The sequence below is a fragment of the Anabrus simplex genome, chromosome 2 (assembly GCF_040414725.1).
Source record: "Anabrus simplex isolate iqAnaSimp1 chromosome 2, ASM4041472v1, whole genome shotgun sequence".
Classification (NCBI taxonomy): Eukaryota; Metazoa; Arthropoda; class Insecta; order Orthoptera; family Tettigoniidae; genus Anabrus; species Anabrus simplex.
The window spans coordinates 1,195,952,361-1,195,978,995 of NC_090266.1; the positions used below are offsets into that span (position 1 = coordinate 1,195,952,361).

General features: G+C 40.1%; 1 protein-coding gene across 1 annotated transcript in view; it reads left to right on the plus strand.

Annotated features, from left to right (window-relative positions):
* LOC136863405 (serine-enriched protein) overlaps nucleotides 1-26,635 on the plus strand; it is a 274,549-nt gene that overhangs the window by 168,887 nt on the left and 79,027 nt on the right. Inside the window, exon 7 of the mRNA XM_067139816.2 lies at nucleotides 93-268. Within this exon, the coding sequence (XP_066995917.1) occupies nucleotides 93-268 (176 nt within the window). The remainder of the gene's footprint in view (nucleotides 1-92; nucleotides 269-26,635) is intronic.

Consider the following 26,635-nt stretch of genomic DNA (forward strand, 5'->3'; position numbering starts at 1 on the left):
TCAATAATGTAGTTTACTAACTTGCCAATAGAAATGTACATCTTAGTATGTTATGATTTGCTTTGTTTCTAATATCTCCTTGTTTTGTACAGACAGTCAGGTTTTCGCAGAGGAGGTGGAGCCAACTGGGGCGGTACCAATGGAACTCTCTTTAGAACGATATCGCTACGCTGCTTTACCAAACAAATTTCGGGAGAATTGTGAAGACAAGCGTCTCCAGCCTCGAGTATCACTCAAACTCTTTCCTGGATCACAGATTCTAGTTCAGGTAGTGCCTTTTACATCTCTCACAATAATTACTCCTGAGCATGTATTATATAACTTCAGTTTCTTGTATACAATAAATTTCCTATGGTCATTTATGTGTTGTAATCTTACAGGGGAAAATACATTGCTCCAAATTGTTAGTGGACAAGAGTTTGTACAGATCTCTTGCTATAGTTGTGTGTAGAGCAATACATTTATAACTTTCTTATTTCTTTAATAATAATTTCATATGGCTATTTCTATGCTGGTGCAGCCCTTGTAAGGCAGACCCACCGATGAGGGTGGGCAGCATCTGCCGTATATAGGAAACTGTATGTTATTGTAGTGGATGATAGTGTTCTGTGTGGTGTATGAGTTGCAGGGATGTTGGGCAAAGTAAAGTCTCCCAGTCCATGAGCCAGGGGAATGACCCATTTAAAGTTAAAATCACTGGACTGGACGAGAATCAAACCGGGGCCCTCTAAAACAAAGAACACTATCCTGATCATTCAACCATGGAGCCAGATATAATAATGTACTGGTACATCTTGATTTCTTCTCATTGCATATGCAGATACTGAAGCAGAAATCAAATGCAGTGTTCTTGTTGTTGTTTGAGTCATCAGTCCATAGACTGGTTTGATGGAGCTCTCCATGCCGCCCTATCCTGTGCTAACCTTTTCATTTCTACGTAACTATTGCATCCTACATCTGCTCTGATCTGTTTGTCATATTCATACCTTGGTCTACCCCTACCGTTCTTACCACCTACACTTCCTTCTAAAACCAACTGACCGGGCGAGTTGGCTGTGCGCGTAGAGGCGTGCGGCTGTGAGCTTGCATCCGGGAGATAGTAGGTTCGAATCCCACTATCGGCAGCCCTGAAGATGGTTTTCCGTGGTTTCCCATTTTCACACCAGGCAAATGCTGGGGCTGTACCTTAATTAAGGCCACGGCCGCTTCCTTCCAACTCCTAGGCCTTTCCTATCCCATCGTCGCCATAAGACCTATCTGTGTCGGTGCGACGTAAAGCCCCTAGCAAAAAAAAAAAAAAAAAAACCAACTGAACAAGTAATGGGTGTCTTAAGATGTGTCCTATCATTCTATCTCTTCTTCTCGTCAAATTTAGCCAAATCGATCTCCTCTCACCAATTCGATTCAGTATCTCTTCATTCGTGATTCGATCTATCCATCTGACTTTCATCATTCTTCTGTAACACCACATTTCAAAAGCGTCTATTCTCTTTCTTTCTGAGCTAGTTATCGTCCACGTTTCACTTCCATACAATGCCACGCTCCACACGAAAGTCTTCAAAAACATCTTTCTAATTCCGATATCAATGTTTGAAGTGAGCAAATTTCTTTTCTTAAGAAAGCTCTTCCTTGCTTGTGCTAGTCTGCATTTTATGTCCTCCTTACTTCTGCCATCGTTAGTTATTTTACTACCCAAGTAACAATATTCATCTACTTCCTTTAAGATTTCGTTTCCTAATCTAATATTTCCTACATCACCTGCCTTCGTTCGACTGCACTCCATTACTTATGTTTTGGACTTATTTATTTTCATCTTGTAGTCCTTACCCAAGACTTCATCCATACCATTCAGCAACTTCTCGAGATCTTCTGCAGTTGATATAGATGTTGATTCCCATAGGGAATCTGAAATATTTGTCCTGAATGAGCAAATTTATAATACCAATATAAATGGTCCGTTATTGGACATTATAAATTTTCCAGCTAGCTCATTCTTGGTTGCCAGCGTTTCGCCCTCATGTGCTAGGGTGGGCTCATCAGTTGGTACCTAGCACACTTACCAATACGCTGGCTAGTGCATACCGTGGAGGCCACTGCGTAGGCTAACTGGAGCCACCGGCAGTGCCAATGCACTAAGAGACTTTGTCTCATCACTAAAAATTGATGCCTGCTTGGCCATCAGATGATATAGATGTTGATTCCCATAGGGAATCTGAAATATTTGTCCTGAATGAGCAAATTTATAATACCAATATAAATGGTCCGTTATTGGACATTATAAATTTTCCAGCTAGCTCATTCTTGGTTGCCAGCGTTTCGCCCTCATGTGCTAGGGTGGGCTCATCAGTTGGTACCTAGCACACTTACCAATACGCTGGCTAGTGCATACCGTGGAGGCCACTGCGTAGGCTAACTGGAGCCACCGGCAGTGCCAATGCACTAAGAGACTTTGTCTCATCACTAAAAATTGATGCCTGCTTGGCCATCAGATGATATAGATGTTGATTCCCATAGGGAATCTGAAATATTTGTCCTGAATGAGCAAATTTATAATACCAATATAAATGGTCCGTTATTGGACATTATAAATTTTCCAGCTAGCTCATTCTTGGTTGCCAGCGTTTCGCCCTCATGTGCTAGGGTGGGCTCATCAGTTGGTACCTAGCACACTTACCAATACGCTGGCTAGTGCATACCGTGGAGGCCACTGCGTAGGCTAACTGGAGCCACCGGCAGTGCCAATGCACTAAGAGACTTTGTCTCATCACTAAAAATTGATGCCTGCTTGGCCATCAGATGATATAGATGTTGATTCCCATAGGGAATCTGAAATATTTGTCCTGAATGAGCAAATTTATAATACCAATATAAATGGTCCGTTATTGGACATTATAAATTTTCCAGCTAGCTCATTCTTGGTTGCCAGCGTTTCGCCCTCATGTGCTAGGGTGGGCTCATCAGTTGGTACCTAGCACACTTACCAATACGCTGGCTAGTGCATACCGTGGAGGCCACTGCGTAGGCTAACTGGAGCCACCGGCAGTGCCAATGCACTAAGAGACTTTGTCTCATCACTAAAAATTGATGCCTGCTTGGCCATCAGATGATATAGATGTTGATTCCCATAGGGAATCTGAAATATTTGTCCTGAATGAGCAAATTTATAATACCAATATAAATGGTCCGTTATTGGACATTATAAATTTTCCAGCTAGCTCATTCTTGGTTGCCAGCGTTTCGCCCTCATGTGCTAGGGTGGGCTCATCAGTTGGTACCTAGCACACTTACCAATACGCTGGCTAGTGCATACCGTGGAGGCCACTGCGTAGGCTAACTGGAGCCACCGGCAGTGCCAATGCACTAAGAGACTTTGTCTCATCACTAAAAATTGATGCCTGCTTGGCCATCAGATGATATAGATGTTGATTCCCATAGGGAATCTGAAATATTTGTCCTGAATGAGCAAATTTATAATACCAATATAAATGGTCCGTTATTGGACATTATAAATTTTCCAGCTAGCTCATTCTTGGTTGCCAGCGTTTCGCCCTCATGTGCTAGGGTGGGCTCATCAGTTGGTACCTAGCACACTTACCAATACGCTGGCTAGTGCATACCGTGGAGGCCACTGCGTAGGCTAACTGGAGCCACCGGCAGTGCCAATGCACTAAGAGACTTTGTCTCATCACTAAAAATTGATGCCTGCTTGGCCATCAGATGATATAGATGTTGATTCCCATAGGGAATCTGAAATATTTGTCCTGAATGAGCAAATTTATAATACCAATATAAATGGTCCGTTATTGGACATTATAAATTTTCCAGCTAGCTCATTCTTGGTTGCCAGCGTTTCGCCCTCATGTGCTAGGGTGGGCTCATCAGTTGGTACCTAGCACACTTACCAATACGCTGGCTAGTGCATACCGTGGAGGCCACTGCGTAGGCTAACTGGAGCCACCGGCAGTGCCAATGCACTAAGAGACTTTGTCTCATCACTAAAAATTGATGCCTGCTTGGCCATCAGATGATATAGATGTTGATTCCCATAGGGAATCTGAAATATTTGTCCTGAATGAGCAAATTTATAATACCAATATAAATGGTCCGTTATTGGACATTATAAATTTTCCAGCTAGCTCATTCTTGGTTGCCAGCGTTTCGCCCTCATGTGCTAGGGTGGGCTCATCAGTTGGTACCTAGCACACTTACCAATACGCTGGCTAGTGCATACCGTGGAGGCCACTGCGTAGGCTAACTGGAGCCACCGGCAGTGCCAATGCACTAAGAGACTTTGTCTCATCACTAAAAATTGATGCCTGCTTGGCCATCAGATGATATAGATGTTGATTCCCATAGGGAATCTGAAATATTTGTCCTGAATGAGCAAATTTATAATACCAATATAAATGGTCCGTTATTGGACATTATAAATTTTCCAGCTAGCTCATTCTTGGTTGCCAGCGTTTCGCCCTCATGTCCACGGTATGCACTAGCCAGCGTATTGGTAAGTGTGCTAGGTACCAACTGATGAGCCCACCCTAGCACATGAGGGCGAAACGCTGGCAACCAAGAATGAGCTAGCTGGAAAATTTATAATGTCCAATAACGGACCATTTATATTGGTATTATAAATTTGCTCATTCAGGACAAATATTTCAGATTCCCTATGGGAATCAACATCTATATCATCTGATGGCCAAGCAGGCATCAATTTTTAGTGATGAGACAAAGTCTCTTAGTGCATTGGCACTGCCGGTGGCTCCATTTAGCCTACGCAGTGGCCTCCACGGTATGCACTAGCCAGCGTATTGGTAAGTGTGCTAGGTACCAACTGATGAGCCCACCCTAGCACATGAGGGCGAAACGCTGGCAACCAAGAATGAGCTAGCTGGAAAATTTATAATGTCCAATAACGGACCATTTATATTGGTATTATAAATTTGCTCATTCAGGACAAATATTTCAGATTCCCTATGGGAATCAACATCTATATCATCTGATGGCCAAGCAGGCATCAATTTTTAGTGATGAGACAAAGTCTCTTAGTGCATTGGCACTGCCGGTGGCTCCAGTTAGCCTACGCAGTGGCCTCCACGGTATGCACTAGCCAGCGTATTGGTAAGTGTGCTAGGTACCAACTGATGAGCCCACCCTAGCACATGAGGGCGAAACGCTGGCAACCAAGAATGAGCTAGCTGGAAAATTTATAATGTCCAATAACGGACCATTTATATTGGTATTATAAATTTGCTCATTCAGGACAAATATTTCAGATTCCCTATGGGAATCAACATCTATATCATCTGATGGCCAAGCAGGCATCAATTTTTAGTGATGAGACAAAGTCTCTTAGTGCATTGGCACTGCCGGTGGCTCCAGTTAGCCTACGCAGTGGCCTCCACGGTATGCACTAGCCAGCGTATTGGTAAGTGTGCTAGGTACCAACTGATGAGCCCACCCTAGCACATGAGGGCGAAACGCTGGCAACCAAGAATGAGCTAGCTGGAAAATTTATAATGTCCAATAACGGACCATTTATATTGGTATTATAAATTTGCTCATTCAGGACAAATATTTCAGATTCCCTATGGGAATCAACATCTATATCATCTGATGGCCAAGCAGGCATCAATTTTTAGTGATGAGACAAAGTCTCTTAGTGCATTGGCACTGCCGGTGGCTCCAGTTAGCCTACGCAGTGGCCTCCACGGTATGCACTAGCCAGCGTATTGGTAAGTGTGCTAGGTACCAACTGATGAGCCCACCCTAGCACATGAGGGCGAAACGCTGGCAACCAAGAATGAGCTAGCTGGAAAATTTATAATGTCCAATAACGGACCATTTATATTGGTATTATCTTCTGCAGTCTCAGATAAAATAACAGTATCATCGGCAAATCTCAAGGTTTTGATTTCCTCCCCTTGGACTGTGATTCCCTTTCCAAATTTCTCTTTGATTTCCTTTACTGCCTGTTCTATGTAAACATTGAAAAGGAGAGGGGACAAACTGCAGCCTTGCCTCACTCCTTTCTGGATTGCTGCTTCTTTTTCAAAGCCCTCAATTCTTATCACTGCAGACTGATTTTTATACAGGTTGTAGATAATTCTTCGTTCTCGGTATCTGATCCCTATCATCTTCAGAATCATAAATAGCTTGTTCCAATCAACATTCTCGAATGCCTTTTCTAGATCTACGAATGCCATGTACGTGGGCTTGTCCTTCTTGATTCGATCCTCTAAGATCAAACGTAAAGTCAGGATTGCTTCACGTGTTCCTACATTTCTTCTGAAGCCAAATTGATCTTCTCCCAACTCAGCTTCAACTTGTTTTTCCATTCTTCTGTAAATAATACGTGTTAAAATTTTGCAGGCATGAGATACTAAACTAATGGTGCGGTAGTTTTCACACCTGTCAGCACCGGCTTTCTTGGGAATAGGTATAACAACATTCTGCCGAAAATCGGATGGGACTTCTCCTGTCTCATACATCCTGCACACTAAATGAAATAACCTTACTATGCTGGTTTCTCCTAAGGCAGTCAGTAATTCAGAGGGAATATCATCAATTCCAGGTGCCTTGTTCCTATTTAGGTCACTCACAGCTCTCTCAAACTCTGACCTCAAAATTGGGTCTCCCATTTCATTAGCATCAACTACCTCTTCATGTTCCAGAACCAAATTACCTACATTGTTACTTTGATACAACTGTTGGATATGCTCCTGCCATCTTTCTGCTTTGTCTTCTTTCCCTAGAAGTGGCTTTCCATCTGAGCTCTTAATATTCATGCACCTAGATTTCCTTTCTCCAAAGGTTTCCTTGATTTTCCTGTATGCAGCATCTACCATTCCCACGACCATACAGCCTTCGACATCCTTGCACTTCTCCTTCAGCCTTTCTTTCTTAGCTATCTTGCACTTTCTATCCACTTCATTCTTTAATCACCTGTATTCTTTTCTGTCTTCTTCATTTCTAGCATTCTTGTATTTTCGTCATTCATCAATCAGGTCTAGTATCTCCTGAGTTATCCACTGATTCTTAGTTGATCTTTTCTTCCTTCCTAACATTTCTTCAGCAGCCCTACTGACTTCATTTTTCATGACTCTCCACTCTTCCTCTATTGTGTTTCCTTCAGCCTTTTCATTTAGTCCTTGTGCAACATGTTCCTTGAAACAATCCCTCACACTCTTTTCTTTCAACTTGTCTAGATCCCATCTTTTTGCATTCTTTCCTTTCTTCAAGTTCTTCAACTTCAGATGGCATTTCATGACCAACAAGTTGTGGTCAGAGTCCACGTCTGCTCCTGGGAAAGTTTTGCAATCCAACACCTGGTTTCTGAATCTCTGCCTAATCATAATGAAGACCATTTGATACCTTCCAGTGTCTCCAGGTCTCGTCCACGTATACAGCTGCCGTTTGTGGTGTTTGAACCAAGTATTGGCAAGGAATAAATTATGATCAGTGCAGAATTCAACCAGCCGACTTCCTCTTTCGTTCCTTTGTCCCAATCCAAATTCTCCTACTGTACTACCTTCTCCTCCTTGGCCTACCACTGCATTCCAGTCTCCCATCACAATTAGATTCTCGTCACCTTTTACATATTGTATTAAATATTCTATCTCCTCATATATTCTTTCAATTTCTTCATCATCCGCTGAACTAGTTGGCATATAGACCTGCACTATTGTGGTGGGCATTGGTTTGGTGTCTATCTTGACGACAATAATTCTTTCACTATGCTGGTCGTAGTAGCTTATCCGCTGCCCTATTTTCTTATTCATTATTAAACCAACTCCTGCATTTCCCCTGTTTGATTTCGTGTTGATAATTCGGTAGTCGCCTCACCAAAAATCCTGTTCTTCCTGCCAACGTACTTCACTTACACCAACTACATCTAACTTTAGCCTATCCATCTCCCTTTTCAGATTCTCTAACCTACCACAACAATTCAAACTTCTAACATTCCACGCTCCGACTCGCAGAATGTCAGTATCCATCTTCCTGATGATCGCCCCCTCTCATGTAGTCCCCACCCGGAGATCCGAATGGGGGACTAGTTTACCTCCGGAATATTTTACCCGGAAGGAAGCCATCATCAGTACATCATTCATACAGAGAGAGCTGCATGTCCTCGGGAGGTAGTTACGGCTGTAGTTTCCCGTTGCTTTCAGCCGTGTAGCAGTATCAACACAGCTAAGCCATGTTGAGTATTATTACAAGGCCGTATCAGTCAATCATCTAGACTGCCGCCCTTGCAACTACCGAAATGCTGCTACCCCCCTTTCGATGAACCATTCGTTAGTCTGGTCTCTCAACAGATACCCATCCGATATGGTTGCACCTGCGGCTCGGCTATCTGCATCATTGGGACACGCAAGCCTCCCCACCGCGGCAAGGTCACATGGTTCGCAGAGGAGGGCAGTGTTCTTAACCAACCAAAATGGAGATGCCTGTCACTGATTCACAAATTTGAGCCACGCTTCTGATTGATCTATGCACCTCTGGTTGGGGAATTTTCCTCCATTCTTCAATAAGGGCACCTGCTAAGTGTTCTGGAGTCTGAGTGGATATTTTATTAAAAATGTAATAACTAACCCGCATGAACACCCATCCCCACAGTGTCCGCACAGGTAGCAACAAGACAAAGAATCAGGGAAAAAAAAAAAACTAAACAAGGTGGAAGCAAATGTCACCTAGAAATAAAAACTGAACACAACAAAACAGTACTTACCACGAATAGACCAGGTGACCAGAGTCCGTGGAAAGAAGGAAAATAAATATCACTGTATGGTTTCAAATGACTACGAGAAAAACATGTCCAGGATACTTTCTAATAAATAAATATATTTAATGAAAGAAGGAGAGAAAATTAAATAACCTCTGGACTCCAAAAAAAAAAGAAAAAAAAACCCATAAAAACAGGAAAAAGAAAAATTTTAAATAGAGAAATAACAAAAACAACTACTACCCTACAGTTCGAACCGGCCTAGATTATTGGGACCCAATATTAGTTCCATAACCAGCATAACCTACCTTCCTAGTTATAAATTACAAATAAATCATGATACGGTTTGATGCCTTTGAATTAGATTAAATCTTTACAAATCATTAATTTAGTTAATTTGCATGAAATAAATTTGTTAGGCTAACTTTTACTTCTCTTGGAAAATACACTCAGCGAACAAAGAAATTCACTTGAGGTACTAGGCGAGGAGTTTATACAAGGATACTATACCCACGCACAAATAGAGAAAAATTAGGAAAATCCCGTAAATAAATCGGGGAAAAATCAGGATAATCATATCCTGCAGGTAAACAGAGATACCTAGAAATAAATCAAATCACACATAGATAATCGGGCCAAAAATTAAGGACAAACGAACTTAGCAATCAACATTTCAGCATCCCATCGGAGCATAATAATCATTTCAATGTCAACAACCTTTATGTCACATCCCCATGGCAACAACAACAATTAATGTTCACCCCAGAGGAAGTAAACCAATCCCAATTAGGATCACAACAATGCCATCAACAGACTGCATGAAAAATCGAAAAACAATTTCCCAGAGGGAAAAGAAAAGGCCGTAAAGAAAGGCAGAAATAAGCAGAAAAAGGAAATAACCACATAGAAAAACCTTTTGAAAACTGCCTCGCTTAGTATCTTTCATTACCCTAATACAGCCCCTCTAACAAGGGCTTAAGGCATCACCTTGTTTTTTTTAAAGAGAAAATAACGGAAAAGTGACCAGAATAAATATTACAATATTTGTAACACATATTTAGGTTTCCAATTTTGAACAATTCGTAGTTTGAAAGACGGTACAAATGCATGGAACAGATTTCTAACCACAGCACACTGCCCGAAAAGTTATTATTATTATTATTATTATTATTATTATTATTATTATTATTATTATTATTATTATTATTATTATTATTATTATTATTATTAAATTCAAGTTCGGGTAAATTTCGATGTTGTTATTCCAGGAGAGGCATTCCATGTGTCACCAATCAATTAGCACAAGCACTTCAACAAAATCGTAGCAAAATGAAGTTAGAGAAAAAATTTCAAACTTACAGTTTTGGCAGTGTCGTTGAAGGAGGACGCTGTACTTACACTAGATCGATGTTCAAATTAAATAAAATTAATAGGAAATACTACATCTGCGATGCTCCAAACATTCGTCCAGAGTAGGGGAACACATAAATCGGGGAATGTGACCCCGAATATCCACTGGATCATCCTGGTACCATCTTGTAGATGAACATCATAGCGAAGCTATGCACACACGTCTGTTCGGCTTCCATGTTCTCGGCAGACAACCTCTCTCTTGCTCTTGCAATGGTAGGCGGAAGTTGGCTTAGTCACTCCAGGAGCGCAATGCGCCAGAGGGCTGCGCAATAGGTCACAGTCCACCCAGAACTTAAACAACTCCCGGTAGAGGATATTAACAGATAGGGGCTTACAGTCCCGACATAACTACGAGCAGCTGCGTATAATTAAGTTTCAAATGAATAGCAACTTATCTTCTGTCATAGGAGAAGGAAGCAGTTCGTGATTTTAAGTCACCATAAAGATTAAGTCCATATCTTGCAGGGAGATAAAACGAAATAATTTCAACGGAGATAGACTCCAACTCAAAAATGTCAAACAAGGAGAATATTTATTAGTTCTGTCTCAGCCTCCCACCCAGAAACCACACGTACACTCGTACTTTGTCACACACTGCGGTGGCCCAAATGTATACTAAATTTTGGTGAAGGAGTCCATATGAGAAAACGACACACCGAGATAAGTTCATTTCAATGCACTGCCTTAACACGATTCAATCATGCCCCAGAAACACCAACATACCAATGTATATGAATTTCAACAGTAGTTAGTACCATTAAACCCAAAACTAGTTTAGCACAGATATCACAAGAATAATAAGTCTGTTGTACTACACCAGCCACATAACCAAAATGTTGATTCATAGTTCATATACAGTAGATAAATGCATCACCATTACGATGAACGCCCGGAATTATCTTCTTCAAAAAGATTAATTTGCAAGTTCTTGGGTATTTCTTACCCGAACATGTTTCAGTTAATTAATAGAAAATTGCCAAACATCAAGTATAAATCTTTTGAGATAGCAATAGAGATATTCTCAATCTTAATATCAGTTTTATTTATCAAGTTCCCATTTACCTACTAAGAAATGCAGTCTTCTTCTTTCGATACCAAGATTAAATGAACATTACCACCGAAAAGAAGGATCGCAAGGGAGCAAGAAACAGGGAACAAGAAAAGGAGCATAAATTGGTGTATACAGTACTACAGGATACCAAAGATCCAAGTATTAGCTTTAATTTAAATTTTTAACCCACGCTCGACTTAGCCAGGGCCCAAGTATACCGCAGAAAATACCTCAAATAACACATAACACAAGCAGATACTAAGTAATCAGAACTAAATCAACGACTAGGACTGAACAGAAGCAGATCTTCAACACAGCGAGCTTGCAAAATTCCAAAATTACTCAAATACACCCGCAAAGATACTAAATGAAATTCCAACTAAATTAGGCTCAACATTCTACATGCACACCATGCATAATCAAATTGAACAAGAATAAGGGTAATCAACCAATACACAATGAATTAGCAATGTTTCAAGTGACCAGGAATACGGTATTAAATATGAGGAAAAATCCAAGGCTTAAAAGGTAAACAAATTAATAGCAAGGGAAAAGTAGGCAGGATCAGTTGGAGACCTCTGTAATTTCAGGATGGATGGTGCGCAATCAGGTTTGTCATCAACAACAGATCAACCAACTAACATCAAGCTACCAAAACTTACAGATCAACAGTTAATACAAGATTGGACCATAATAAGCTCCATGGAACAAACAGGACAGAAATAGGGATAGGAGAAACTCAGGAGGGAACACAATCTGGAACCAAGTAACCAACCCACTACACGGTATGACAAAAAATATTCGTTCCACAAAGGGATATCTGATCAAAATTAAAGGCAATGAAACACCTCAGATCAGAAGACCGACAAGGAAGGTAACGAGCAATGACCTACACTACGTAAACCACCGGTTGTTCTTTACAGAACCTCAGCAATAATCCGCTCTAGTAATACGTGATATCCACATCACACTGTCCCGTTATGGCAACAGGCACCTTCCCCTATCCACCAGGAGACCAGGCAAATAAAATATAAGTGGTGGAATACAAGTCAAGTTCATGGAAAATGCTCAAAGTAAGATGAAGAAGGCAGTACACTACTAATAGACCCCATAATCCATCAGCAGTGAGATTCCAGTACTGACTAGGGGAGTACTAGCTAGTCCCATACCTAACTAACAAACCCTCAGAACGGTAGGATGACCAACAAACAATGTCAACAGGCACTAGAAGATCCTCTGAGAGAAAAACACCATAGAGTGGGAGATAAAATTAAAATGAGCTTTACAGAAGAAGCAATAACAGATATGATGAGATCAGATCAACCGGAAATGCAGGGAGACAGAAAATGAAGAAACCAGGAAACACGAAACCAGAAAATTACAACAAGGTAAGATAGTTCCAAATGAGTAGCTGATGATGATGATGATGATGATGATGATGATGATGCTTGTTGTTACAAGGGGCCTAACATCGAAGGTCATCGGCCCCCAAATGAGTAGTAAATCCATGCAAGGGGTTATTCCCAAATCTACAGAGCCACAAGGTAAAACATCAAGGCAACACATCGCCCATACCTGACATGCCATAATTACAAGTACACACACCACATTAATAATAATAAAACCATAATGACTACCCCAAGCCACGTGCTAGCCCTTAGAGGGATAAAAGGAATACACCATCCTCAACAACATGCTCAGTAGTCAATATGCAAATCCCAAAATCAAACTTACGGTACTGTACACTTTCCTTCAAACACAGGATCATGACCAAACCATTACAGGTTAAAAGGAACATAGTCCTCAGGTGTTATGACCCTACTGCATCACACAACTCGACAACAACCACTCGAAATGGAACTAGGCAAATAAGGATAGGTTAAATGAATTTTGCAGAAGAAGTATACCTAGACACATAATGACTTCAACAGGGTACCAAATCAGGTATGCCGAGAACCGCCAGGTACAAGAACCTCCATATATGATCAAGCATTTATACCAGAATGACAACAAGATCAAAATTTTCAGACTAAATCAGCTAGTTGTATAATTCCACCATAGAAAATTCACCAGCAGGCACACTTGAGGCAGGCTACCCACCGTACAAATACTTTACAACCAGGCAATAAACACAACCAATAAGAGGGCACAAAAGACAATGGAAACAGTGAAACCCATGCAATCAATAGTTAGAAAAAGGGAAAACAAGTAAAGACACTAAAATGTCCAAGCACGAGGCCAACAAGTCACCCACTCTAACCCCGATTAACAGAACTCAGCTATAACCCATAACTACCCAATAACAGATGACATGAGGTAACATGTCTCCGTCCACTACCCAAACTACACACCAAACTGACACCAACAGTAAGGCAGAGTAAAAATGGGAACCACTCATGCAATAAGCACAGCCAAGTCTTGCAGCTAGCACCGATCAGCAATCGCACAGCAGACATGAAAACGCATCACCACCAAGAGGTTGTATAATACATAAATGATGACTTCCAAGTAGATATGAGGCTCTACTCTTCAAGATAAGTTCACTTCAGGAAGAAAGAAATTAAACAAGGTTAGGAAACATTTACCAGGCCAAATAAAGGTAAAGAATTTCAAAGTAACAACCGGCCCAATGTTAAAAGAGCATCACAGGCGGGACTAATTTTAAAGTTCAACAATCATCAAGAACTCAAAAGAAACATTTACAGACATGCACACAATCCCATTTAGGCCCAAGTAGGTAGGAAGGCATAATTTCATTCCCACAGGGCAAATAAAAGTAACACACACACGCCAACCACATAAACCAGAAAAGGTTTAAAGCAGGATTCGTAGACATTAACGGTGGGAAGGTGTCGTGAAATACCAAACAGTTCAGCCCAAAACCACACACATACTGGCCAGACACAAGGTGGATATGCCAATAGATTAACTACATGCAAGGTTCACACGAAGTTAGCAGCATGGTAGGTAAAATTAACAACGGTAGTTTCTCGCAGAATAATTTTAGCATGTACACAGCCGAAGCATCATGTCAGGTAAAAATTATAATAAAACCAGAACTGGGAAACAATATAAAACACCAAGACAGATAATGTAATAAGTTCCCAGAGTACAGGTCAATGATCACCATACAGTAAAACAAATAATGTCACACCCAACATATCCAAGCAAAACAAATAACTTGATAAAACGCAATAAATTCCATAACTAAAGATTAGATAATCTTCGCAGGGAGACAATGAAAATACTCAACAGATAATCAGCACAAAAATCACAGAGCACACTGCAAACTGTAGTACACTCGTAGCCCAAAGCCAATCGATTCATGCTCAAGTGTCGATCATTTCGCACAATTTTTTTTAAAAAGATAAATGATAATAAATTCAAAATTTAGAATAATTGATAAAGTTCAAAACTCACCAATTTACGATGAAACAAAGAAGGAATAAATACAGGGCACCTGACAGCAGGAAGGCAGGAAATGCGTGAACAGCAGCTGGTAGAGGACTACCAACATCACATACTCAATCCAAAAAGGTTGCACACAGCTCGACAGCGAACCGGACAAAACACCCAGAACACATTTACATGAAACAAAATTTTATATAATTAAACAAGATGAATGCATTTCCTTTACAATAATTTTTCAATAGATATCTTAACTTGCCTTTCATAACCCAGACACACTTTTAAAACCATACAGTGACAACATTAGGGGATGCCAAGACGGTCAGCTACGAGCCCAGGAAACACAATAACACAAGGCTCTACTAACCGGCGAGTTGTTCTGAAAGAACAGCTCGCATACAGTACAGAGCAAGCGCAAAACAAATGACAACCACGCTCTGCTACCACTGACTATCCCGCATGAACACCCACCCCCACAGTGTCCGCACAGGTAGCAACAAGACAAAGAAATATAGGGAAGAAAAACTAAACAAGGTGGAAGCAAGTGTCACCTAGAAAGTAAAACAGAACACAACAAAACAGTACTTACCACGAATAGACCAGGTGACCAGAGTCCGTGGAAAGAAGGAAAATAATTATCACTGTATGGTTTCAAATGACTACGAGAAAAACACGTCCAGGATACTTTGTAATAAATAAATAAATATATTTAATGAAAGAAGGAAAGAAAATTAAATAACCTCTGGACTCCAAACAAAAGAAAAAAAACAGAACAACAGGAAAAAGAAAAATTTTAAATAGAGAAATAACAAAAACAACTACTACCCTACGGTTCGAACTGGCGTAGATTATTTGGACCCAATATTAGTTCTGTAACCAGCCTAACCTACCTTCCTAGTTATAAATTACAAATAAATCATGATACGGTTTGATGCCTTTGGATTAGATTAAATCTTAACAAATCATTAATTTAGTTAATTTGCATGAAATAAATTTGTTAAGCTAACTTTTTTTCTTCTCTTGGAAAATACACTCAGCGAACAAAGAAATTCACTTGAGGTACTAGGTGAGGAGTTTATACACGGTTACTATATCCACGCACAAATAGAGAAAAACAAGGAAAATCCCGTAAATAAATCAGGGAAAAATCAGGAAAATCATATCCCGCAGGTATACAGGGATACCTAGAAATAAATCAAATCACACATAGATAATCGGGCCAAAAATTAAGGACAAACGAACTTAGCAATCAACATTACAGCATCCCACCGGGGCATAAAAATCATTTCAAAGTCAACAACCTTTATATGACATCCCTATGGCAACAACAACAATTAATGTTCACCCCGGAGGGAGTGAACCAATCCCAATTAGGATCACAACAATGCCATCAACAGACCACATGAAAAATCGAAAAACAATTTCCCAGAGGGAAAAGAAAAGGCCAAAAATAAATGCAGAAATAAGCAGAAAAAGGAAATAACCGCACAGAAAAACCTTATGAAAACTGCCTCACTTAGTATCTTTCGTTACCCTAATACAGCCCCTCTAACAAGGGCTTAAGGCATCACCTTTTTTTCTTTTTTGAAAGAAAATAATCGAAAAGTGACCAGAATAAATATTACAATATTTGTAACACATTTTTAACGTTTCCAATTTTGAACAATTCGTAGTTTGAAAGACTATACAAATGCATGGGAACAGATTTCTAACCACAGCGCGCCGCCCGAAAAATTATTATTATTATTATTATTATTAAATTCAAGTTCGGGTAAATTTCGATGTCGTTATTCCAGGAGAGGCATTCCATGTGTCACCAATCAACTAGCACAAGCACTTCAACGAAATCGTAGCAAAATGAAGTTGGAGAAAAAATTTCAAACTTACAGTCTTGGCAGTGTCGTTGAAGGAGGACGCCGTACTTACACTAGGCTGAAGTTCAAATTAAATAAAATTAGTAGGAAATCCTACATCTGCAATGCTCCAAAAGTTTGTCCAGAGTAGAGGAACACATAAATCGGGGAATGTGACCCCTAATATCCACTGGATCATCCCGGTACCATCTCGTAGATGAACATCATGGCGAAGCTATGCACACACGTCTGTTCGGCTTCCATGTTCTCGGCAGACAACCTCTCTCTTGCTCTTGCAACGGTAGGCGGAAGTTGGCTTAGTCACTCCAGGAGCGCAATGCGCCGGAGGACTGCGCAATAGGTCACAGTCCACCCAGAACTTAAACAACTCCCGGTAGAGGATATTAACAGATAGGGGCTTACAGTCCCGACATAACTACGAGCAGCTGCGTATAATGAAGTCTCAAATGAATAGTAACTTATCCCCTGTCATAAGAGAGGGAAGCAGTTCATGATTTTAAGTCACCATAAAGATTAAGTCCATATCTCGCAGGGAGATAAAACGAAATAATTTCAACGGAGATAGACTCCAACTCGAAAATGTCAAACAAGGAGACTATTTATTAGTTTTGTCTCAATAACAACTTAACATTTCCCATGATAATGGTTGGGATGATCATCATCATGATCATCATCATCGTCATCATCATTATCATCATCACATACCCTTGTCCAGTTCATCCCAAGTTAAGGGTAATATGGTTCCTCTCCACTTTTCTTGGTTGCTTCAACACTCCTGTGGTCCAGTCCATGTAGTGTTTTCTAAGGCTTTTCTTCACTAAATTTATCCATGTTCTTGGTCTTCCTCTGCCTCTCCTCTCCTCCAGCTGCAGTTCCAAAATCTATTTTGTCACCATTTCACAGCTCGTCTGTTTCTGTGTCCGTATCATCTTAACCTGTTCCTATCTATCTTATTATTCAACTTCTCCATTTTAATTGCTTTCCTTACATTTTCATTTTTAACTCTGTGCCTTGTTCTTCTGGACCATGCTCTTCAAAAACGTCATTTCCGCTGTCTAAATACAACTTGTAGCTAAATACATCTTGTAGTTCCTTTTTTGTGTCATAGTTCACCCCTGTATTTGGGGGATGCAGACAAAGAATACACTGACTGTATCCCCTGCCTGTCGTAAGAGGTGATTAAAAGGGGCAACCAAGGAATGATGGTATTAAAACTATGAGATTATTTGTGATTAATACCAGTATGTGCGGAACGCCATAGGTCGATGTTACTTGCGACTAGTACCACCTTGCGAGGAAAACTATGCATCTACATTACACAGAAGCGGTACCATTATGCTAGAAGCACTATGGGTCTCAGCGTTGTTTGTGATAAGTATCATCATATGCATTCCACTGGTCAGTTCCATTGTGTCAGAATGGGTCTGCATTACCTATGAATAGTACCACATTGTAAGGAACACCATGGGTCTATGTTGCCTATGGTTGGCACTATTTTGTGAGAAAAACCACGGGTTTGACTGGCACCCATGATAAGTACCACTGTGATGTTAACCATGAGTCTGTGTTGCCTGAGAATAATATGATTATGTGAGGAATGACATTGATTTGTGATGCCTGTGGGCGTTACCATAATGTGTGGTACACCGTGGGTGTATATTGCCTATGATTAGTACCACTATGTGAGCAGCACCATGAGTATATGTGTCCTGTGATTAGTTGCACTAAGGGAGGGAATACCCGCGCCCGTGATTGGTTCCACTGTGTGAGGAACACCATAGGTTTGTGTTACCTGTGAGTGGTGTCACTGTGTGTGACATACCATGGGTCTACATTACTTGTGATTAGTACCACTATGCGAGAAAGCCCATGAGCCTATGTTACCTGTGATTAGTACCACTATAGGAGGAGCACCATAGTTCTGCTTTACCAATTATTAGTGCCTTTATGAGGGGCTGGTGACCTAGATTTTGGACCCCTTTAAATAAGTTTCACGCCCGTATTGAAGGCATTGGGAATAGGATCCGTTTATTGTTTTTGTTTCACGATCATTTTTCATCAACATTTGTTTTAGACTCTGGTCAGTGGACACATTTTGAAGTTTTAATTTCATTTCGTTCATCTTGTACTATTAAGGGCTGATGACCTGGCTTTTAGGCCCCTTTAAACAACAAACAACATCATCCTACATAGTCCATGTCTCTGTCCCACACGTTATAGTGGTGAAATATGTCTTGTACATTATTTCCTTAGCCTTCATTGGTATCCAGCAGATTTTCACATCCGATTTAGCATTTGTCATTAGTTCACATCCTGAGGACTTAAAATGCTCCACTACTAGATCCTTCCCTCCAGTTTTTATCTTCCTCCCCCTTCCCTCTTTACACTTCTGTGCACTGATTTTCATTCCCCATTGTTCAGTCTTTCCATTTTGTGATGTCTGCGTGTTCCCATACCACAACCTTACCCTTTCCCTGGATCACAATATCACTAGGTAGCAGTAACATTAATCTTCATTCCTTTATTGGCTTTTTTTTGCTTCTTCATAATCTTGTCCATTACCAGAATAAATATCAAAGGTGACAGAACACTTCATTGTCGCAGTCCTGTTTCTACATTTTTAAACCATCCCTTATTCCCAGCTTTCATTTACACCACTGCAACATTTGTAATACATTGTTCTAATCGTAACTTATTCTGTACCTAAACCCACATTTTTCTGTATCTAGGTTCCCACATTCAGGCACTTCACAAAACTATAACACGACTGCTGGGCAAAAAATATAGTGCATACAGTACAAACATTATAACTAATGTGGCCACTGGGTGGATATAATGTCCTAGGCCAAGAGATGTAACAAGCCATGTCCTGTGGCCGTATAAGGACAACAAAATAGAATGTAACTCGACAAGGTACCTGTATGTTTTGCGGGCAACTATACCTTCCAGGGGAAGCTCACTTTCTGTGTTGGCATGTGTACCTTTTCCTCCTTTCGCCAGTCTTAGATATTCTCCATTCTTTCCACATTTTCTTCTTTTCTTTACTACAGTATTTCTTTCACTCTCTCATTTTGCTAGTGAGTCTCATTTTCTCTTGCCTCTCCTGATGTTCTACCATATACTTTTTCTGCATTGGTGACCAATACATTTTTAACATTTTTCCATTCTGCTTCAAGACTCCTCACTTCTGACCTGTGGTTTAAAATCCTCCTTAAATATTTTCTAGTACCTCCTTGTCTTTTAATTTTCATCCTTTTATTCTTCTTTCTCCCTTTTCTTGGGGCCTCACAATTGTGCCAAATTTCAGCTTTCCTATCACTGCTCTATGATCCCCTCCAAAGGCTTCCTCAGTCATGGCTGTCATATATACTGGGTTTCTATGATGTCCTCTCTCTACCAGTATTTAATCAGTTAAGGGCTTTGTGCTTCTGTCTCCCCATTGATATCTGATAATCTTCTGATTGTTGTTCTTTTTAAACCTAATGTTTGCTATATCAGTTGGTTTCTTTCACAGAAACACCCTTTGGATGGGTGATGCAGATGAAGAATACACCTACGGTATCACCTGCCTGTCTTAAAAGGCGACTAAAAGGGGCAACCAAGGGATGATGAAATTAGAACCATGAGAATACTTGTGATTAGTACCATTATGTGTGGAAAACCATGGGTTAACATTACTTGTGACTAGAACCACCTTTCGAGGAGAACCATAGGTGTATGTTACATAGAAGCAGTACCATAATGCGAAAACACTACGTGTCTGGGCGTTGTTTGTGATGATAGTCATTGCGTGCATTCCACCGGTCGATTCCACTGTGTTCAGGATAGGTGTGCGTTACCTATGAATAGTACCATTTTATGTGAAACACTGTGGGTCTGCGTTGCCTATGATTAGTGCCACTAAGTGAGAAACACCACAGGTTTGACCAGCGCCCATGATTAGTACCACTATGGGTCTGCATTGCCTGAGAGTAGTAGTACCATTATGTGAGGAACACCATGGGTTGTGTTGCCTGTGGACGTTGTCATAATGTGTGATACACTATAGGGAGCGGTGATAAGGGAACAGGGAACTGGAAATCAAGTAGGGATGACATAAAATTGTTAGTGTTGAACTGTAGAAGTATTGTAAAGAAAGGAATAGAATTAAGTAATTTAATAGATATATATTTACCAGATATTGTAATAGGAGTTGAATCATGGCTGAGAAATGATATAATGGATGCAGAAATTTTCTCACGGCACTGGAGTGTGTATCGTAGAGATAGGATAGGAAAGGTGGGAGGGGGAGTTTTCATTCTGGTGAAAGAAGAATTTGTAAGCTACGAAAAAGTTAAAGATGAGACACATGAAATTCTAGGTGTAAGGCTCATTTCTAAAGATAATAGGCAACTTGATATATTTGGAGTGTACAGATCGGGAAAGGGTAGCACTGATGCGGATTCGGAATTATTTGATAGGATAGTCAGCTATGTGGGAAACGACATGGAAAGAAATGTGATTGTAGCGGGAGATCTGAATTTGCCAGATGTAAATTGGGAAGGAAATGCGAACGACAGGAAGCATGACCAACAAATGGCAAATAAGTTAATATGGGAAGGACAGCTGATTCAGAAAGTGATGGAACCAACCAGAGGGAAAAATATCCTGGATGTGGTGCTGATAAAACCAGATGAGCTCTATAGGGAAACTGAAGTAATAGATGGTATTGGTGATCATGAAGCTGTTTTTGTGGTAGTTAAAAATAAATGCGGTAGAAAGGAAGGTCTTAAAAGTAGGACTGTTAGGCAGTACCATATGGCTGATAAAGCAGGTATGAGGCAGTTTCTAAAAAGTAACTATGATCGGTGGAAAACGGTAAATAAAAATGTAAACAGACTCTGAGATGGGTTTAAAGAAATTGTTGAGGAATGCGAAAACAGGTTTGTACCTTTAAGGGTGGTAAGGAATGGTAAAGACCCACCTTATTATAATAGAGAAATAAAGAGACTAAGAAGGAGGTGCAGACTGGAAAGAAATAGAGTTAGAAATGGCTGTGGAAGTAAGGAGAAATTGAAGGAACTTACTAGAAAATTGAATCTAGCAAAGAAGGCAGCTAAGGATAACATGATGGCAAGCATAATTGGCAGTCATACAAATTTTAGTGAAAAATGGAAGGGTATGTATAGGTATTTTAAGGCAGAAACAGGTTCCAAGAAGGACATTCCAGGAATAATTAATGAACAAGGGGAGTGTGTATGTGAGGATCTTCAAAAGGCGGAAGTATTCAGTCAGCAGTATCTAAAGATTGTTGGTTACAAGGATAATGTCGAGATAGAGGAAGAGACTAAGGCCAAAGAAGTAATAAAATTTACATATGATAACAATGACATTTACAATAAGATACAAAAGTTGAAAACTAGAAAAGCGGCTGGAATTGATCAGATTTCTGGGGATATACTAAAGACAATGAGTTGGAATATAGTACCATATCTGAAGTACTTATTTGATTATTGTTTGGTCGAAGGAGCTATACCAGATGAATGGAGAGTTGCTATAGTAGCCCCTGTGTATAAAGGAAAGGGTGATAGACATAAAGCTGAAAATTACAGGCCAGTAAGTTTGACATGCATTGTATGTAAGCTTTGGGAAGGCATTCTTTCTGATTATATTAGACATGTTTGTGAAATTAATAACTGGTTCGATAGAAGGCAATTCGGTTTTAGGAAAGGTTATTCCACTGAAGCTCAACTTGTAGGATTCCAGCAAGATATAGCAGATATCTTGGATTCTGGAGGTCAAATGGACTGTATCGCGATTGACATGTCTAAAGCATTTGATAGGGTGGATCATGGGAGACTACTGGCAAAAATGAGTGCAATTGGACTAGACAAAAGAGTGACTGAATGGGTTGCTATATTTCTAGAAAATAGATCTCAGAGAGTTAGAGTAGGTGAAGCTTTGTCTGACCCTGTAATAGTTGAGAGGGGAGTTCCTCAGGCCAGTGTTATCGGACCTTTATGTTTTCTTATATATATAAATGATATGAGTAAAGGAGTGGAATCAGAGGTAAGGCTTTTTGCGGATGATGTTATTCTCTATAGAGTGATAAATAAGTTACAAGATTGTGAGCAACTGCAACGTGACCTCGAAAATGTTGTGAGATGGACAGCAGACAATAAACGGGGCTAAAAGTCAGGTTGTGAGTTTCACAAATAGGAAAAGTCCTCTCAGTTTTAATTACTGCATTGATGGGGTGAAAGTTCCTTTTGGGGATCATTGTAAGTATCTAGGTGTTAATATAAGGAAAGATCTTCACTGGGGTAATCACATAAATGGGATTGTAAATAAAGGGTACCGATCTCTGCACATGGTTATGAGGGTGTTCAGGGGTTGTAGTAAGGATGTAAAGGAGAGTGCATATAAGTCTCTGGTAAGACCCCAACTAGAGTATGGTTCCAGTGTATGGGACCCTCACCAGGATTACCTGATTCAAGAACTGGAAAAAATCCAAAGAGAAGCAGCTCGATTTGTTCTGGGTGATTTCCGACAAAAGAGTAGCGTTACAAAAATGTTGCAATGTTTGGGTTGGGAAAAATTGAGAGAAAGAAGAAGAGCTGCTCGACTAAGTGGTATGTTCCGAGCTGTCAGCGGAGAGATGGCGTGGAATGACATTAGTAGACGAATAGGTTTGAATGGCGTTTATAAAAGTAGGAAAGATCACAATATGAAGATAAAGTTGGAATTCAAGAGGACAAACTGGGGCAAGTATTCATTTATAGGAAGGGGAGTTAGGGATTGGAATAACTTACCAAGGGAGATGTTCAATAAATTTCCAATTTCTTTGAAATCATTTCGGAAAGTGCTAGGAAAGCAACAGATAGGGAATCTGCCACCTGGGCGACTGCCCTAAATGCAGATCAGTATTGATTGATTGCCTATGATTAGTACCACTATGTGAGCAACACCATGAGTATACGTGGCCTGTGATCAATTCCACTAAGTGAGGAATACCACGGGAATACCAGCACCCGTGATTAGTCCTACTATGTGAGGATCACCACGGGTCTGTGTTGCTTGTGAGTAGTGCCCTTACAGTATGTGCGGCACACCATAGGTTTGTGTTACCTTTGAGGGGTGCCATTGTGTGCGACATACCATAGGTCTACGTTACCTGTTATTAGTACCAACATGCGAGAAACACCATGAGACTACATCACCTGTGATTAGTACCACTATAGGAGGAACACCATGGTTCTGCTTTACCAGTGATTAGTGCCATTATGAGGGGCCATTGACCTGCATTTTGGGCCCTTTTAGGTAATGAGCATCATCCCAGTAATGAAGGCATTGTGAATTGGATCTACTGATAGTTTTGTTTCCCGATCATTTTTTCATCATCATCCATTTTAGATTCTAGTCAGTGGATATATTTTGAAGTTTCAATTTTTGTTTCGTTCACCTCTTACTATTATTTATTTATTTATTTATTGATGTCTTTATTTGTGGCGAAGTTAGGGCTCTTGGCCCTCTCTTACACTTAACCACATTATGCGGCTTAATACTGAATCCAAACTTAATATTCAAACTTAACACAGTGTATATAATATAATAGTAATATAACTTAATAAACTCTAAAACTAAAAGATTACATCCTAAGTCTAAATTTAGAAAAATAAATTCAATATTAACTACTCTAGGTGGAAATCATAAAATATAACAGTAATTTATGTAAACTTTTGGGAACTATTTACTACAGACATTCACTCTCACATTCACACATAACTACATGATATAGCCTACGTATTCAAGAGGAAATCTTTAGACTGTCTTTTGAAGGTAATTAATGAGGAACAGTTTCTAATTTCAGGGGGTAAAGCATTCCAAATTCTAGCGCCCGACACAAGGAAAGAATTACTGAAGGCAGATGTATGATGTGGAGGTATTGCAATTGTTGACCCAGATCGCGTGTCACGGTCATGAAAGGAGGATAGAAAACGGAAATTACTGGAGAGATATTCAGGTATATTTTCGGTCAAGAGTCGATAGATAAAGATAGATGACCTAGCTGTTAGGCCCCTTTAAACAACAGACACCATCATCATCCCTCACAGAAATCCATACCGAGTGAGTTAGCTCTGCGGATAAGTTTGCATAGTTGTGAGCTTGCATTCGGGAGATTAAGGGTTCAAATCCCACAGTTGGCAACCCTGAAGATGGTTTACTGTGACTTCCCATTTTCACACTAAGTAAATGCTGGAGCTGTACCTCAATTTAAAGCCATGGCCGCTATCTTCCCAATCCTAGCCATTTCCCATTCTTAGTTCACCAAAAACCTTCAATGTGTTAGTGCAATATTAAACCAACCAACCAACCAAGAAAAAAACAGAAATCCATTAAAATATCCCCTTCCTGTTTCTTACTGGCTGGTACTTACTTTATGCTGGATGTTTTCCTCCTCTGATGATTGCTGCTGTTTGTAGAAAGTGTACATCTGCCAATAATTATAGAGTACGTGATGTAACCTGAAAATGTTCGAGGCACAGAGCCACACCACATACCACATTGACATGTTGCCTCCTTCCTTACCTTCTTCAAAACACTGCCTTTTGCTGACTTAGCTCATTTGCCTGTTGTTGGCGTGACTTTCACAGGAAATTTTCTCCTTGTCAGATGCAAATTTATTTTTTCTGCTCTTGTCAATAGTTTCTTTACAGCAGCTTCATGATAATGCTGTTCATTGACTTCATTGGCTAACTTTCATGTGAAATCCATGAATGTTTCTTTTTTCCTGCTATGTTTGTTTTAGAGTAAAATGTACTGGTAACAATTTAATATGGTCTTCTTGTCTTCTTCATCCATTCCCTTTTCCAGATTCTCTCTGGGTAGGGTAGTGTACCAAAGCCCTCCACCTTACCGATCTTCCCACCATTCCTCTTCTAGTACTTTATTGCTATTGACTCCTCTATTTGCAGTACAGTCCACAACAGAGCTCCTCCATCTCATTCTAGGCCTTTTTCCAGTCTCTGTATCCAAGAATGTTCTCTTTGGTATTCTCTCTCCTGGCATTCTCACCCTGTGTCTAAAATATTTTAGCTTTGCTATATCAATCTCTTCTTGAAGTTTGCATGCTCCCATGCTTCTCCTTATTTCCTCATTTCGTATTCTATCTCGTCTTGTCTTTCCCTGTGTGCTCCTTGAGAACCTCATTTCAGCTGCTTGTATCTTACTTTGGTTCTGCTTAGTCAACGTCCAGGGTGTTGAAGCATAGGTCAGTACAGGTTTATAATAGGACGAGTATAAAACCTTCTTGTACTTCATTGGGGTATCTTTGTTCCATACAGTGTCTCCCACACACTGGTAGAAATTAATGTGGTATCCTATCCAAAACATAAAGGAATAACTGTTTTGTGGACATTGTTGTTTTCTTGTTCTAGGTCTTTCTCTCAATTTCTTAAGGTAGTCATTTTGTGGGAATTCAACCCAATTTTACGGTCGGATGTCCTTCCTGAAAGTCGTCTTGAGGGCTGCCATCAGTGGGATTTGAACCCACTATCTCTTGAATGTAAGCTGACAGCTACGTGCCCCAAACCACACAGCCACTTGCTCGGTGTGGATGGTACTGAAATGTATTGTTTGTAGATGAAGATGTGTATTGAGACGAAACACAAACACTCAGTCCCCAAGCCAGAGGAATTAACTAGATGCAGTTAAAATGTTATAGGCACTGCTGTATCTCCTTATAACCAAGCATATCAGCTGCATGCATTAACACACTATGGTTATGGAACCTTCATTTGCTCTTCAACTGAGGTTGGAGTCAGGAAGGGCATCTGACAGTTGAAACATGCCATATAAATTCATCTCGCCTCATCCTTGACCCCATATCAAAAAACAGGACTGAGGAGTAGACAGACAGCTATATCTCCTCGTAATATGGAACCAGTTATCAACAAACAAACAAACAAACAAACAAACAAACAAACAAACAAACAAACAAACAAAGCTCCAGCAAGTCGAATTATTTCATCATATCTGTAACAATGCTCATACCGGCAGGTGTGTTGTCAACCTTATCTCTATCTACATTAATTTTGAAATCCCAAATAAAATTTTTATAACAGATCTAGCTCTCTCTGATTTATTGATTTGAATGTGTAGCCGCAATTGTGCTTTAAATAAAATAAT